General features: G+C 49.7%; 1 protein-coding gene across 3 annotated transcripts; it reads left to right on the forward strand.

Moving 5' to 3' along the window:
• Positions 1-130: 130 nt before the first annotated feature.
• Pigo (phosphatidylinositol glycan anchor biosynthesis class O) lies at positions 131-12,553 on the forward strand. 3 transcript variants are annotated; one of them, XM_050155959.1, is made up of 11 exons: positions 131-4,239; positions 4,328-4,839; positions 5,883-6,026; positions 6,212-6,335; positions 6,869-7,028; positions 7,462-7,641; positions 8,068-9,595; positions 10,043-10,249; positions 10,464-10,681; positions 11,408-11,478; positions 11,627-12,553. In XM_050155959.1, exons 2-11 carry the CDS (start codon positions 4,329-4,331, stop codon positions 11,754-11,756), a joined length of 3,273 nt encoding a protein of 1,090 aa, XP_050011916.1. In that variant the 5' UTR covers positions 131-4,239; position 4,328; the 3' UTR covers positions 11,757-12,553. The 3 variants fall into 3 exon arrangements, with proteins under 3 accessions (XP_050011916.1, XP_050011917.1, XP_050011918.1); XM_050155960.1 differs by having other exon boundaries at positions 131-3,621; XM_050155961.1 differs by lacking the exons at positions 11,408-11,478; positions 11,627-12,553 and having other exon boundaries at positions 10,460-10,641.
• The last annotated feature ends 433 nt before the right edge of the window (positions 12,554-12,986 follow it).

The following is a 12,986-nucleotide window of genomic DNA, read 5'->3' on the forward strand; positions in this document are numbered from 1 at the left end:
ATGAAGTTAGAAAAATCACTCATGCTTTCTTTGGATGACCACTCCCACCCTTCAGCCCAGGCAGGTCTGGGGAGCTGATTCTCCTCAAGAATGAACTTCACAGGACATGAAATCATCCTACACCGGAGAGGGATTAAAGCTTGTGTCTACTGAACTGTGAGCTGGAGAGTTGTTCCCTCCCTTCCTGCTGAGTGGTGCAGGTGTTTGGGTAAACATGGGGAAAGAGGACTACCTAGGCAGAATGGTACTTCAGCGGTCTTGAAGGACTGAGGGTGCATCTCGTTCGTTCAAAACCCTTTAATCTCTACCGTGTACCAAGTAGAATGTTAAGATACCAACTAGGGTTTAAAGCAATACATACCTAAAATCCCAGCAGGATTGTGAGTTCAAGGCCAGATTGAAGTACTTAGTGAGACCCTGTCTCAAAAGCAGCAGCAATAAAGTTGAACCAGGTGGCCTCTGCTTCCCCGGAATACAAAGTCAGGTAGGGAAGGAGACAGTGATAGAAAGTCATAAACAGGGCTGGTTACCAGGGGGCTAAAGCCTCTTGCTGTGCAAGCCAAATGACTTGGTTGGATCCCTGGAACCATGCAAAAGCTGGAAGAACCAGTTTCACAAACGGTGTTCTCTAACCTCCACACGCACACCGTGGCACACGCACACACATAGTCATCTTTAAGTCATAGTGCTCTGATGAAAGAACTAACGTGAGTTAGCTTGGGTTCCAGGAAACGCCAATGAAAATGACATCGTAGCTGAGATATGGAGGGAAAGAGACCCATCTGGTGATCTGGAAATGAAGTGTGTAAAAAGCAGTATGTAAATGCTGAGAGGCAGAGCACATCTGGCTTATAAACACAAGAGAAAGGAACTGCTGTGGCTGGGACAGGTAACAGAAGCAAGAAGTAGCAACTGGATATATTTAACGGGAAAGGAAGAAGTACATTTGTAGGACTGTAGATAATCTGTAGATAAAGTGCCCCATATTTACTAAGAAACCAAAAGAAAATTGAGTTGTTTTTCCTGCCAAGATACAACTCACATATACAAATTGCCCTTTTTGTTGTTCCTGGTGGTAGGCCCTCTGTGTAGTCCAGGCTGATCTTGTGGTATACCTGCTTTCAGCTTTCAAGTGCTAATACAGGTATGTGCTGCCATGTTCAGCCAACTTACCCATTTTATGTATGTTAGGCTTTTAGTTAGCTCTCTGCTTACTGTTTTTGAGACAGCGTTTCGTGTGTCGCAGGCTGGCCCCAAACTAGCTAGCCTCTACCTCTCAAGTGCTAGGATTACAGATGTGTGTAACTATACCAGATGTTATGGAGTGCTGGAGATCTAACCCAGGGTTTTGTACATCTTCCATCAACCAATAAACCCAGTGGATTTTAATATACTTAGAGTTTGTGTAAGCACACATTTAGAACGTAGACCCCTTCCTACGCACACTGCCGCATGCGCATGCCAGGTTTTGTTTATTCGCTAATGGAAATTTGTGTTTTGATCTTTTGGTAATTATAGATGCTACTTTGGGTGTTTACATATAGGTGTTTTGGTTTTTGGAGACAGGGTTTCTCTGTGTAGCCCTGGCTATCCTAGAACTCGCTCTGTAGAGCAGGCTGACTTCAAGCTCACAGAGATCCACCTGTCTGCCTCTTAAGTGCTGGGATTAAAGTTGTTCACCACCACCTGGCACATACAGGTTTTTATTTAGATGTATTTTTATCTTGGTGTGTAGTTTCTCTAGTTTCTCTTTGTTTCTCACTGTGATAAAGTGCTCTGGTAAAAACATCTAAAGGAGAAAGGTTATTTAGCAAACAATTTCAGTTCACAGTCCATCGTGGCCCGAAAGTCACAGCAGTGAGAACAGGAGAGACGGCTCAGTAGTTCAGAGCACGTACGGCTCTTGTAGAAGACTAGAGTTCATTTCCCAGCCCCCACAGCAGGGGAACTGCAGCCTTACATAACTCCAGCTCCATCAGAATCCGACACACCAACCTCCATGAGGCACATACTCACACACAAACACATATAACTAAAAATAAACTAAAAAAAAAAATTTGAAGCAGTTTTTTTTTGTAGCGTTCGCATTACCTCTGTAATCAGAAGAGAACGATGAATGTTATGTCTGCTTACTATTGGCCTACTCTCAGTCTGTTCAGGGTCCCCTGCCTAAGGAATGGTGCCATCCACGGTGGACGTGTCTCCCCACCTCAGCTAACATAACCGAGATAACCCCCACAGGCGCGTCCAGAAGCCCATTCCCCAGGTGACTTTAGGTTCTGTTGACAGTTACTATTAAGCATCACCCCTGGGTATCTATGTAGGCGTGGAATTTCTGGGCAATACATCAGCTAAACCTTTTGAGAAGCTGCTGTGCCATTTCGCAGTTCCGCCTGTGTGACGGCCCCAGTTTCTGCACATCCTTGCTAGTACTTGTCACCATCTTTCTTCCTCCGTGTTGCGGGTCTCTGTTGGCACAGGCTGGCCTTGAACATGTGGTAATCCTCCCGGAGTCCTGGGCTTACAAGCAAGCATTCCAGCTATTGTTTTCTTTGGTGTGCTAGGGACTGAACCCAGAGACTTGTGTATGCCAGTCCAGTACTCTACTGCTGAGATACATCCCTAGTCTGAATTAGGATAATTAAAATGCCACTTCTAGCACTTCCCAGATGGCTCATGACGTTAAGAATCTTTCCATGTGTGATGGCTATGTGTATCCTTTTTAGAGAAATGTCTAGAGGCCACTGTTCATCTTTAAATTGCATTATTTGATTATTATTAATTAGATTTTTTAATATGATGAGTGTTTTTGCTCACATGTATGGATATGTACCATATGTGTGCCTGGTGCCTTTGAGGTCAGAAGAGGGCTTTGGGTCTCTTGGAACTGGTAAGATTCAGCTAACAGTTTTTTGGTGTGCTACCACCGCCCGGCCAGCTAGTAGTTTTGAGAGCAGTGATGAATGCTATCAACTGGAATCAGCTAAACACAGAGGAGAAAAAGGTCTTTCTTTTCCATGCCTCATGTGCATGTATCCATGTTTCTGTATGTGTGTGGAATAATCCTCCATCTTTATTCCACCTTGCTCACTGAAGTTGGGGCTGGTAATTAAACTCAGAGCTTGACAATATGAATAGTCTAGCTAACCAAGTTTGACTCCAGAAGTGCTAACAAAAAATAGGCAGAGGCAAGCGGATCTCTGAGTTCGAGGCCAGCCTGGTCTACATAAGTTCCACAACAGCCAAAGCTACATAATAGAATAGACCTTACTCAAAAAAATAAACAAAAGACGGCTTAGTTAGTGGTTAAGAGCAATTGCAGCACTAAATGCATTTGGTACACTAATATATTCAGGTACACAAAACACATTCACATAAATGTGAACACATTCACACTTTTAAAAAAAGTGTTCCCTGAATTTGTTTTTCATGTTTATGTACACACCGGTCATCCTCCCAATTCTCCCAACTCTTAGAACTTCGATCAAACTTGCCAGCCTTCCACTCTGGAGCCGGCCGGCAGGTGGCGACGAATCTCCTGCAGGGCGCTCTGTCCGACGTGCGCACCTCTGTGGTGTCAGGCTACAGGCACCGCCGCTGCACTTCCGGGCGCGGATCCAGGTGAGCCAAGGTCTCCCGAGAACCCTCTGTCACAGCCATCCCTAGGACAGGTGCCTCAGCTTGCTGCCGAGGTGCCGGGCACCGGAGTGAGCATGCCCACGTGTTGGCCGGGTTTCCACCGGAGGAGACAGAGCCGCCGGGACTCCTGGAGCCCAGCTTAGCTCAACGGGCTCTAGACCAGGGCTCCTGGGGACGCCGGTCCTCGGTTTTCTGTTGATCCTGGCCGCCCGGAAGCGGCGCGTGACTCCTCCCTCTCGTCTCCTCCGCCCCCGCCAGGCGGCGCCGTTTACTCAATCCGGTTTTCCGTGTGGCTGCTTAACATTGCCACCCTAGCAGTGTTGAGATAGTCCGAAGGGATTCATTGAAATGAATTGACAGAGAACCATCTACCAGCCGTTTGGAATAGTCTTGCTTCTGGACTGTGGTTTAATAGCATTAGATCTCCTGGTTGTATATGCCCAGGTTCTTATGCTCACGTCCGGAGCCCGAAGCAATAGGTGTAGTGTGGGTTCCAGGTTGAGATCCAGAGTCTCTGCATCTCTCCCTCAGATGATATGACTGGTAAAAACAGCTGGAATGAGTTGGCTATGAGTTGCTTATATCCTGAAGTTTATTGCAGTAAGTGGTTGTTGTTGGGTATTGTTTTGAGGGACAAATATCCACTCCTTCTTTGCACCACAATGAAAACTTTCCTCTTCTCCACCAGGATGCAGAAAGTCTCCGTGCTCCTCTTCTTAGCCTGGGTCTGTTTTCTTTTCTACGCTGGCATTGCGCTCTTCACAAGTGGCTTCCTTCTCACCCGTTTGGAGCTCACCAACCAAAGCAGCTGCCAAGAGCCCCCCGGCCCTGGTTCCCTACCATGGGGGAGCCGAGGAAAATCTGGGGCCTGCTGGATGCCATCCCGGTTCTCCAGGGTTGTGTTGGTGCTGATTGACGCTCTGCGATTTGACTTTGCCCAGCCTCAGCGCTCACATGTGCCTGGGGAACGTCCTGTCTCCGTGCCTTTTCTGGGAAAATTAGGCTCCTTGCAGAGGATCCTAGAGAATAAACCCCACCATGCCCGACTATACCGATCTCAGGTGGATCCCCCCACGACCACCATGCAGCGTCTCAAAGCTCTCACCACTGGTTCCCTGCCTACCTTTATTGATGCTGGCAGTAACTTTGCCAGCCATGCTATAGTGGAAGATAATCTCATTAAACAGCTCAACAGTGCAGGTCAGTATGTACCTCTTTGGAAGCCAGGCGTAACTGGCCTTTAGCAGGTGGGGAGCCAGGACTTAGGGTACTCAGCTGTAAGTTTGACCATGGTGAAGGGAAACTGAGGAGTAGAAATAGATGGGACCTTGCTTGTGGAGAACTCAAGAGATTTTTTTTTTTTTGTCCTTGATGAAGCTTCTGATATATACAAAATGTTTAACTCTTGGGCGCTCCCAATTAAGGAAGAAAAGAAGGCAGGAGTCTTGGCTTACAAATGTGGAGAAAAGAATAGAGGTGTTCACTGACTGCTTGGGGAAAAAAATAGGTCAGAACATAATGCATATGCCTTTAATCCCAGCACTCAGGAGGCAGAGGCAAGAGGATCTCTGAGTTCCAGGTTAGCCTGGTCTGTATAGTGAGACCTGTCTCAAAGCAAGCAAACATACACACATGTCAGTAGAAACCCTAGGGACCAAGGAGTAGCAGATCATTTTGTAGGAGTGGAATGTGGTTTAGGGGGAATGTGGTTGTCAGAGAAAGCTTGATGGGAAATTTTAGGTGATACTGAATGAATTCCTATACTTGGAGATGTGTGGTTGGGATTCCTATTGGAACGCCGGCCAGTGGTGGCACACGCCTTTAATCCCAGCACTCGGAAGGCAGCGGAAGGCGGATCTCTGTGAGTTCAAGGCCAGCCTGGTCTACAAGAGCTAGTTCCAGGACAGGCTCCAAAGCTACAGAGAAACCCTGTCTCAAACAAAACAAAACAAAACAAAAAGAAAGACATTCCTATTGGATATGTGTATATACACGCACACACACACACACACACACAGCGTTCTATGTGCAAGTGCACATACCATGGTCCGCATGGAGATAAGAGGTCAGCTTTAGAAGTCGATCCTCTCCTTCCACCATGTGGGTTCTGAGTCTTGAACTCAAGTTGTCAGAGTTGGTGGCAAGCACTTTGACCCACTGAGCTATCGCACCTGCTCTCTGATGGGCTTTTTAGATCTTCTCTCATGCTCTCCCCTGCTCTGATTCCCCTCTTGACTCTACAGGAAGGCGTGTTGTTTTCATGGGAGATGATACCTGGAAAGACCTTTTCCCTGGAGCGTTTTCCCAAGCGTTCTTCTTCTCCTCCTTCAATGTCAGAGACCTACACACAGTGGACAATGGCATCCTAGAACATCTCTATCCTACCAGTGAGCATGGGGAGAGAGCGCTTGGGGCCTCCCAACCCTGGAAGTCCGAGAGGGTGCTTTTAGTCTATAGATGCTGGCTGTGGCAGAGCGCGTGGCTGTCTCCCTGGGCATACAGGAATGCCAAGGCTGGGCTCGGGTGAGGAGTGGGCCTTGCTGCCCTGTGCTCAGTGTTCTCCCCTCCGCAGTGGACAGCGGTGCCTGGGACGTGCTGATTGCTCACTTCCTGGGCGTGGATCATTGTGGTCACAAGCATGGCCCTCACCACCCTGAAATGGCCAAGAAACTTAGCCAGATGGACCAGGTGATCCAGTGAGTGTGGGATATTGGCCGGGGGAGTGGAGTGGGTTTATGTTTGAGAATCTCAGGACATAGAATACTATGAGGAAAAACACCTTATTTGGAGCCTCTTTCCTGGATGAATGTATGTTTGCATGTATGTATGTATGTGTGTATGTATGTGTATATATGTGTGTGTGTGTGTGTGTGTGTGTGTGTGTAAGTATTTTGAGACAGGGTCTCATTATATAGCTCTGACCTGGAACAGTATAAAACAGATCAGGCTGGACTGAAACTCACGGAGATCCACCTGCCTCTGGCTTCCAAGTGCTGGGCTTAAAGGCATGCACTTTTGTGCTCTGGCTCTGAATTATTTTATACAGGCCTTTTCCCCAAAACTTAGGAGCACCATCCATTTTGAATAACTTGGCTTGTGCTCTGGGCTACAGAGTTATGACTGAAGAGATGTCTTTTTGACTGTTATGGAAGTCAATGGTGGGGCTGAATGGGCCCCAGAGGAGAGTCTTTATCTCTCCCTACCCTCTGACACATTTCTTGGCCCTCAGGGAACTTCTGGAACGTCTGGAGAATGACACACTGCTGGTGGTAGCTGGTGACCATGGGATGACCATGAATGGGGACCATGGAGGGGACAGTGAGCTGGAGGTCTCAGCTGCTCTCTTCCTGTACAGCCCCACCCCCCTCTTCCCTACTGTCCCACCGGAGGTGAGGCCTGGTTGTCCCTCTTCTGCTCTCCCCATATTGTGACCCAGTCTTCGTAGGCTCCCCAAACCACGATCTGGCCCCACTCTCATTTATTTTTATTTATTTGTGTGTGTGAGAGATATGTATGTGGCATATGTGCACATGTGTGTGCTGGTATGACTCATGTGTGCAAAGAGGCCAAAGGACATTGGGGATCCTGCTCTCGCATGCTCCACCTTCCTGGTGGCCAGAAATCCTGTCTGCCCACCACGGCACCAGGTTACAGACACACATGGTCATGCCCAGTTTCCTACATGGATTCTGTGACCCAAACTCCGGTCCTTCTGTTTATGCAGCAAACGCACTCACCCACTGGACCGTCTCTCCAGACTCTCTTTCCCACCATTCTTACCTAGGCCTGATGAACCCCCCGATATCTGTCCTTTCTTTCTAGGAGCCAGAGGTTATTCCTCAAGTCAGCCTTGTGCCCACACTGGCACTGCTGCTAGGCCTGCCCATCCCATTTGGGAACATCGGAGAAGTGATAACTGAGCTGTTCTCAGGTGGCAATGACTCCCATCCTCAGGCCTCTGCTCTGGCCCAAGTCTCAGCTCTCTATATCAATGCCCAGCAGGTAGGTGAAAGGACTAGACTTGTGTGTGCTTAAGTATGAGGATGAAACACACCATTGTCCTTCCCATCCTCACCTCGCCTCCATCACATAGCCACGCCCTTCTCACATCCTGGATAGAGTTTGGGCCCCAGGTTTCCAAGTACCTCTGTCCTTACCCCCATCCTTACCTCCATCCTTACCTCCGTCCTTACCCCATCCTTACCTCTGTCCTTACCCTAGTCCTTACCTCTGTCCTTACCTCCGTCCTTACCCTAGTCCTTACCTCTGTCCTTACCTCCGTCCTTACCCCCATCCTTACCTCTGTCCTTACCTCCATCCTTACCCCCATCCTTACCTCCGTCCTTACCTCCATCCTTACCCCCGTCCTTACCCCTGTCCCAGTTTTGTTCCCTGACCTATTCCTGTTTGTTTGACCTTTCCTGCCAGGTGTCCCGATTTCTTCATACTTACGCAGCTGCTACTCAGGATCTCCAGGTTAAAGAGCTTCGTCAGCTGCAGCAGCTCTTCTCCAAGGCCTCTGCTAGCTACCAGCAGCTCCTGCAGGACTCCCAGAAGGCTGAGACGTTGCTGAAGACGTTGACCGCTGAGTTGCAGCGGTTCCTGCGGGGAGCTCGGGCCATATGCATCGAGTCTTGGGCCCGTTTCTCTCTGGTCCGAATGGCAGGGGGTGCTGCTCTCTTGGCTGCTGCCTGCTTTCTCTGTCTGCTTGCATCCCAGTTGGCAGTATCCCCAGGCTTTCCCTTCCGCCCGCTACTGCTAGTACCTGTAGCCTGGGGCCTAACTTGGGCCGTACTGTATGCTGGACTTGCGGTAACTGCAGGGTCAAAGGTGGATACAGTGGTTCTAGGGGCTGTAGCTGCAGCAGGGTCAATCCTCCCTTTTCTGTGGAAAGTGTGGGTTAGCTGGGGGTCCAGTAGGCCCCTGGTACCCCTACTCCCTGTCCCTGGACCTGTTCTCTTGCTCCTGCTCATTCGCTGGGCCACTTTCTTCTCTGATAGTTTTGTTGTTGCTGAGGCCAGGGCTACTCCCTTCCTTTTGGGCTCTCTCATCCTATTCCTGGTTGCTCATCTTCACTGGGAGGGCCAGCTACTGCCACCTAAACTGCTTACCATGTCCCGCCTTGGCTCTTCTGCCCCAACAGGCCCTCCACGGCACAGTGGCACATATGCCCTGAGGCTTGGAATTGGGTTGCTTTTATGTACAAGGCTAGCTGGGCTTTTCCATCGCTGCCCTGAAGAGACACCTGCTTGTCACTCCTCTCCCTGGCTGAGTCCTTTGGCATCTATGGTGGGCGGTCGAGCCAAGAATTTGTGGTACGGAGCTTGCGTGGGGGCACTGGTGACTCTGTTAGTAGTTGTGCGCCTGTGGCTTCGCCGCTATGGTAATCTCAAGAGTCCTGAGCCGCCTGTGCTCTTCGTGCGCTGGGGGTTGCCCCTCATGGCACTAGGCACGGCTGCCTACTGGGCGTTGGCATCAGGGGCAGATGAAGCCCCACCACGTCTCCGGGCCCTGGTTGCTGGGGCGTCAGACGTGCTGCCTCGGGCTGTGGTAGGACTGGCTGCCTCAGGGCTCGTGCTGCTGCTGTGGAGGCCTGTGACGGTGCTGGTCAAGGTTGGGGCTGGTGCTTCAAGGACCAGGACTATCCTCACTCCCTTCTCAGGTCCCCCTACTTCTCAGGCTGACCTAGATTATGTGGTCCCACAAATCTACCGCCACATGCAGGAAGAGTTCCAGGGCCGGCTAGAGAGGACCAAATCTCAGGGTCCTGTCACTGTAGCCGCGTACCAGCTGGGAAGTGTCTACTCCGCTGCGATGGTCACAGCCCTCATCCTTTTGGCCTTCCCGCTTCTGCTGTTGCATGCAGAGCGTGTCAGCCTCGTGTTCCTGCTCCTGTTTCTGCAGAGCTTCCTTCTCCTGCATCTGCTTGCTGCTGGGACATCAGTCACCACCACTGGTAAATACAAACCTTAGCCCTGATCCATCTTGCTTTGAGGCAGGTGTTCCTCACCTTGACCCACAGTCCCACCCCACGTCCCTGCAGTTGGGAAGATCTTCCTGATGTCCTCCCTTATCTCTTGTCACCATACTCGTCCCTCCTCACCCCAGAGGGGAGAGAGGGGTTTCAGAACTCACTTCTCAGAGAAATGCACTTCAGTTACAAACGTGATGCACTGTGAATATATTATGGCATGGTGAGCGCTTTGTGAGGAAGAGAGAAGAATCCAAACGCTATGGTCTTGTGCTATAACTTGAAACACTGAGGCAATGAGAATAGCAATATTGACTGTAAGGAAGGTTGGGATAGCTTGTGACTGTGTACAACAGCTCAAGTACTCGGAGTGGATGGCCCCAGAAGAGAAGGCTATTGATGAGATGTAAAGAAACGCATCTTTTCTTCTAGGTCCTTTTATTGTGCTGTGGCAAGCAGTCTCAGCGTGGGCCCTTCTGGCCACCCAGACCTTCTACTCCACTGGCCACCAGCCTGTCTTTTCAGCCATCCATTGGCATGCAGCGTTCGTGGGATTCCCAGAGGGTCATGGCTCTTCTACTTGGTTGCCTGCTTTACTGGTGGGAGCAAACACCTTTGCCTCCCATATCCTCTTTGCAGGTACCTCTTTTCTTTTCTCCCTAACTTCTGTTGACTCCAGATTTGTGGAAAGAAAGGGAAACTTTGAATCTGGAAGGGAGGATGCAGTTTTTGTTGGCTCATTGCAATCCCTTGGCCCTAAGCTCCCTGCAGCCCAAGCCATCTCAGGGTTGGGGATCAGGCTGGGCTGGTCCCAGGGTCCTCCTTTGATGCCAGTCTGTCCTCCCGGAGGCAGTAGGTTGCCCACTGCTCCTGCTCTGGCCCTTCCTGTGTGAGAGTCAAGGGCCAAGGAAGAGGCAGCAGCTCTCAGGGAGTGAAGCCGAGGGCAGAGTCAGGCCTGAGGAGGAGGAAGAGGAGCCACTGATGGAGATGCGCCTCCGGGATGCTCCACATCACTTCAATGCAGCCCTGATGCAGCTTGGCCTCAAGTACCTCTTTGTCCTTGGAGTTCAGGTGGGTGCAGGGGAGACATGGGAGCTGATGACCTTTGCCCCAGTGCACACTTTACAGTTTTTCTTAGTTTCAAATCCCTTGGGGAATGATCCCTGATGGAGGTTCAGATCAGTGAAGTGATTGCTCATTCAGACCTCAGAGGGCAGATTTGTACTGGCCTGGGCTTTGTTATTCCAATCCTGGATCATCTCTTCTCTGCTGTATCTAGATCTGGGTCCTGTTCGTGGCCTGTCAGACATAATGGAAAAGTCGTGGGTATGGCCAGGATTCTCTTCCAGACTGATGCAAAGGCAGAGATGAGTTACTGATGTCTCCCTCTGCTGGAAGGCAGAGCACTAATGTCAGCATTACAGACAGTGCAAAGTGACTGGTCCAAGTTCACAGGAATCAGTAGTTGAACCAGGACAAGCACTGGGTCTCCTAGCCAGGCGATGGTGGCGTACGCCTTTAATCCCAGCACTCGGAGGCAGAGACAGGCGGATCTCTGTGAGTTCGAGACCAGCCTGGTCTACAGAGCTAGTTCCAGGACAGGCTCCAAAGCCACAGAGAAACCCTGTCTCGAAAAAACAAACAAACAAACAAACAAACAAACAAAAAAAACAAACAAACAAAAAAAAAAGAACTGGGTCTCCTAACTTCCAACCCAGGGTGTTTTCCAATGGTATACACTGCTTTCCTCCTTTGCCTTGCTTCCTCCAAAGTAACTGCCCGCCTCTCTTCCTATAGATTCTAGCCTGTGCCTTGGCAGCTTCCATCCTCCGAAGGCATCTCATGGTCTGGAAGGTGTTTGCCCCAAAGTAAGTGGGTTTGCTTGAGAAGAAGTGGTGTGGAGGGAGAGACTTTGAGGAAACCATGGCTATCCTAAGTCGACAAGGTTTTGCGTCTTAAGAAAGGTATTCGACCTATTGTTATCTGTGTCCTGAAATACTCCATCTTTCTTCACAGGTTCATTTTTGAAGCCACTGGTTTCATTGTGAGCAGTGTGGGACTTCTCCTGGGCATAGCTTTGGTGATGCGAGTGGATGGCGCCATGAGCTCCTGGTTCAGACGATTAGTTCTGGTTCAGCAGAGGTAGCCCAGGCCTTGCGTGTTGGCAGCTGGCCATGGAGAGGGCTGAAGAATCATCTGGCCTGACCTGCACTGGTGCTGGATATTCTGCAGGAGAGACTCAGACACACCTCCTAACCATCATGTAACCAGAGACTGCTTACCCTGGGACTTCATTCTATAATTCAGAATCACTGTGGAGCCTGAGCCCTCGCTCCTTGTTTGGATGCACCTGATGGACGACAGGGGTAGTTCCCCAAGTGGAATCAAATAGCAGTGTAAATGTGTGTATCTAAGATGTGGAAGAGCTCGCCAAGTCAGCCTCCTCCCACCAAGCACGATTAGTTATGTCATCTTAGGTGGGGTTTGCTGTACCCGAGAACTCTTTGTGAGAAACTGTCTGGGTTCTTCCCAAATGTTCTAGTCATCCCATTTGTCCTGCGTCCTCCTTGTTTGTTTGGTTTTGGTCATTCTGTGCTTTACCTGATAGCAGAGAAGACAAGCCCAGCATCGTGAAACACACAGACGTCTGTGTCTGAAGCCTTAAGCAGCACTGTTTCTTCCTCTGGTTCCTTTCCCTCCCACGGCCGTAGAAAGCCTCTCTCTAGTTTTTAGCCCATGTCACCTTTATCACATCTACCTGCCTATTGATTATTCCCAACTTAAAGCCAAAATGAAATGAATGTAATGCATCTTTTTAAAACAATCTCACTATGTATCTGCAGCTTGTAACTCAATGTGGAGTAGGCTAGCCTTGAAGTCAGAGAGATCCACCTGCCTCTGCCTGCCAGAATAAAGGCGTGTGTCAGCACGCCTGCCTAATGATTCTCTTTTATGTTCATCCTGTGCCTCTGCTTATCCCACCACTCACGCGTCGAGTTTAAAGTGTGACATTGTCCTAAAATGTCCACCCGTAGACTTGGGAAGAGGCTCGGAAGAGAGGGAGGGGCTGGGACAGCCCTTGAGGTTTGTGTTCCAGTCAGGAGGAGATGGGACTATGTGACAGATGAATAGATGTTAAAACGGGGACAGCTAGGTACAGTGACTGTGGTGTGAAAGAAAATGGCCCCTAAAAGGAGTGGCACTATTAGGAAGGGGGGGCTTGTTGGAGGAAGTGTGTCACTGGGGGTGGGCTTCCAGTTCCCTCAGTGTGACACTTTTTGTTGCCTGTGACATGTAGCACTCTCAGCTCCAGTACCAAGTCCGCCTGCATGCTGCCACGCTCCCTACCACGATAATGGACTGAACCTCTGAAACT

The sequence above is a fragment of the Alexandromys fortis genome, unplaced genomic scaffold, assembly GCF_014885135.2.
Source record: "Alexandromys fortis isolate MF-2015 unplaced genomic scaffold, M_Fortis_MF-2015_v1.1 scaffold_92, whole genome shotgun sequence".
Taxonomy (NCBI): Eukaryota; Metazoa; Chordata; class Mammalia; order Rodentia; family Cricetidae; genus Alexandromys; species Alexandromys fortis.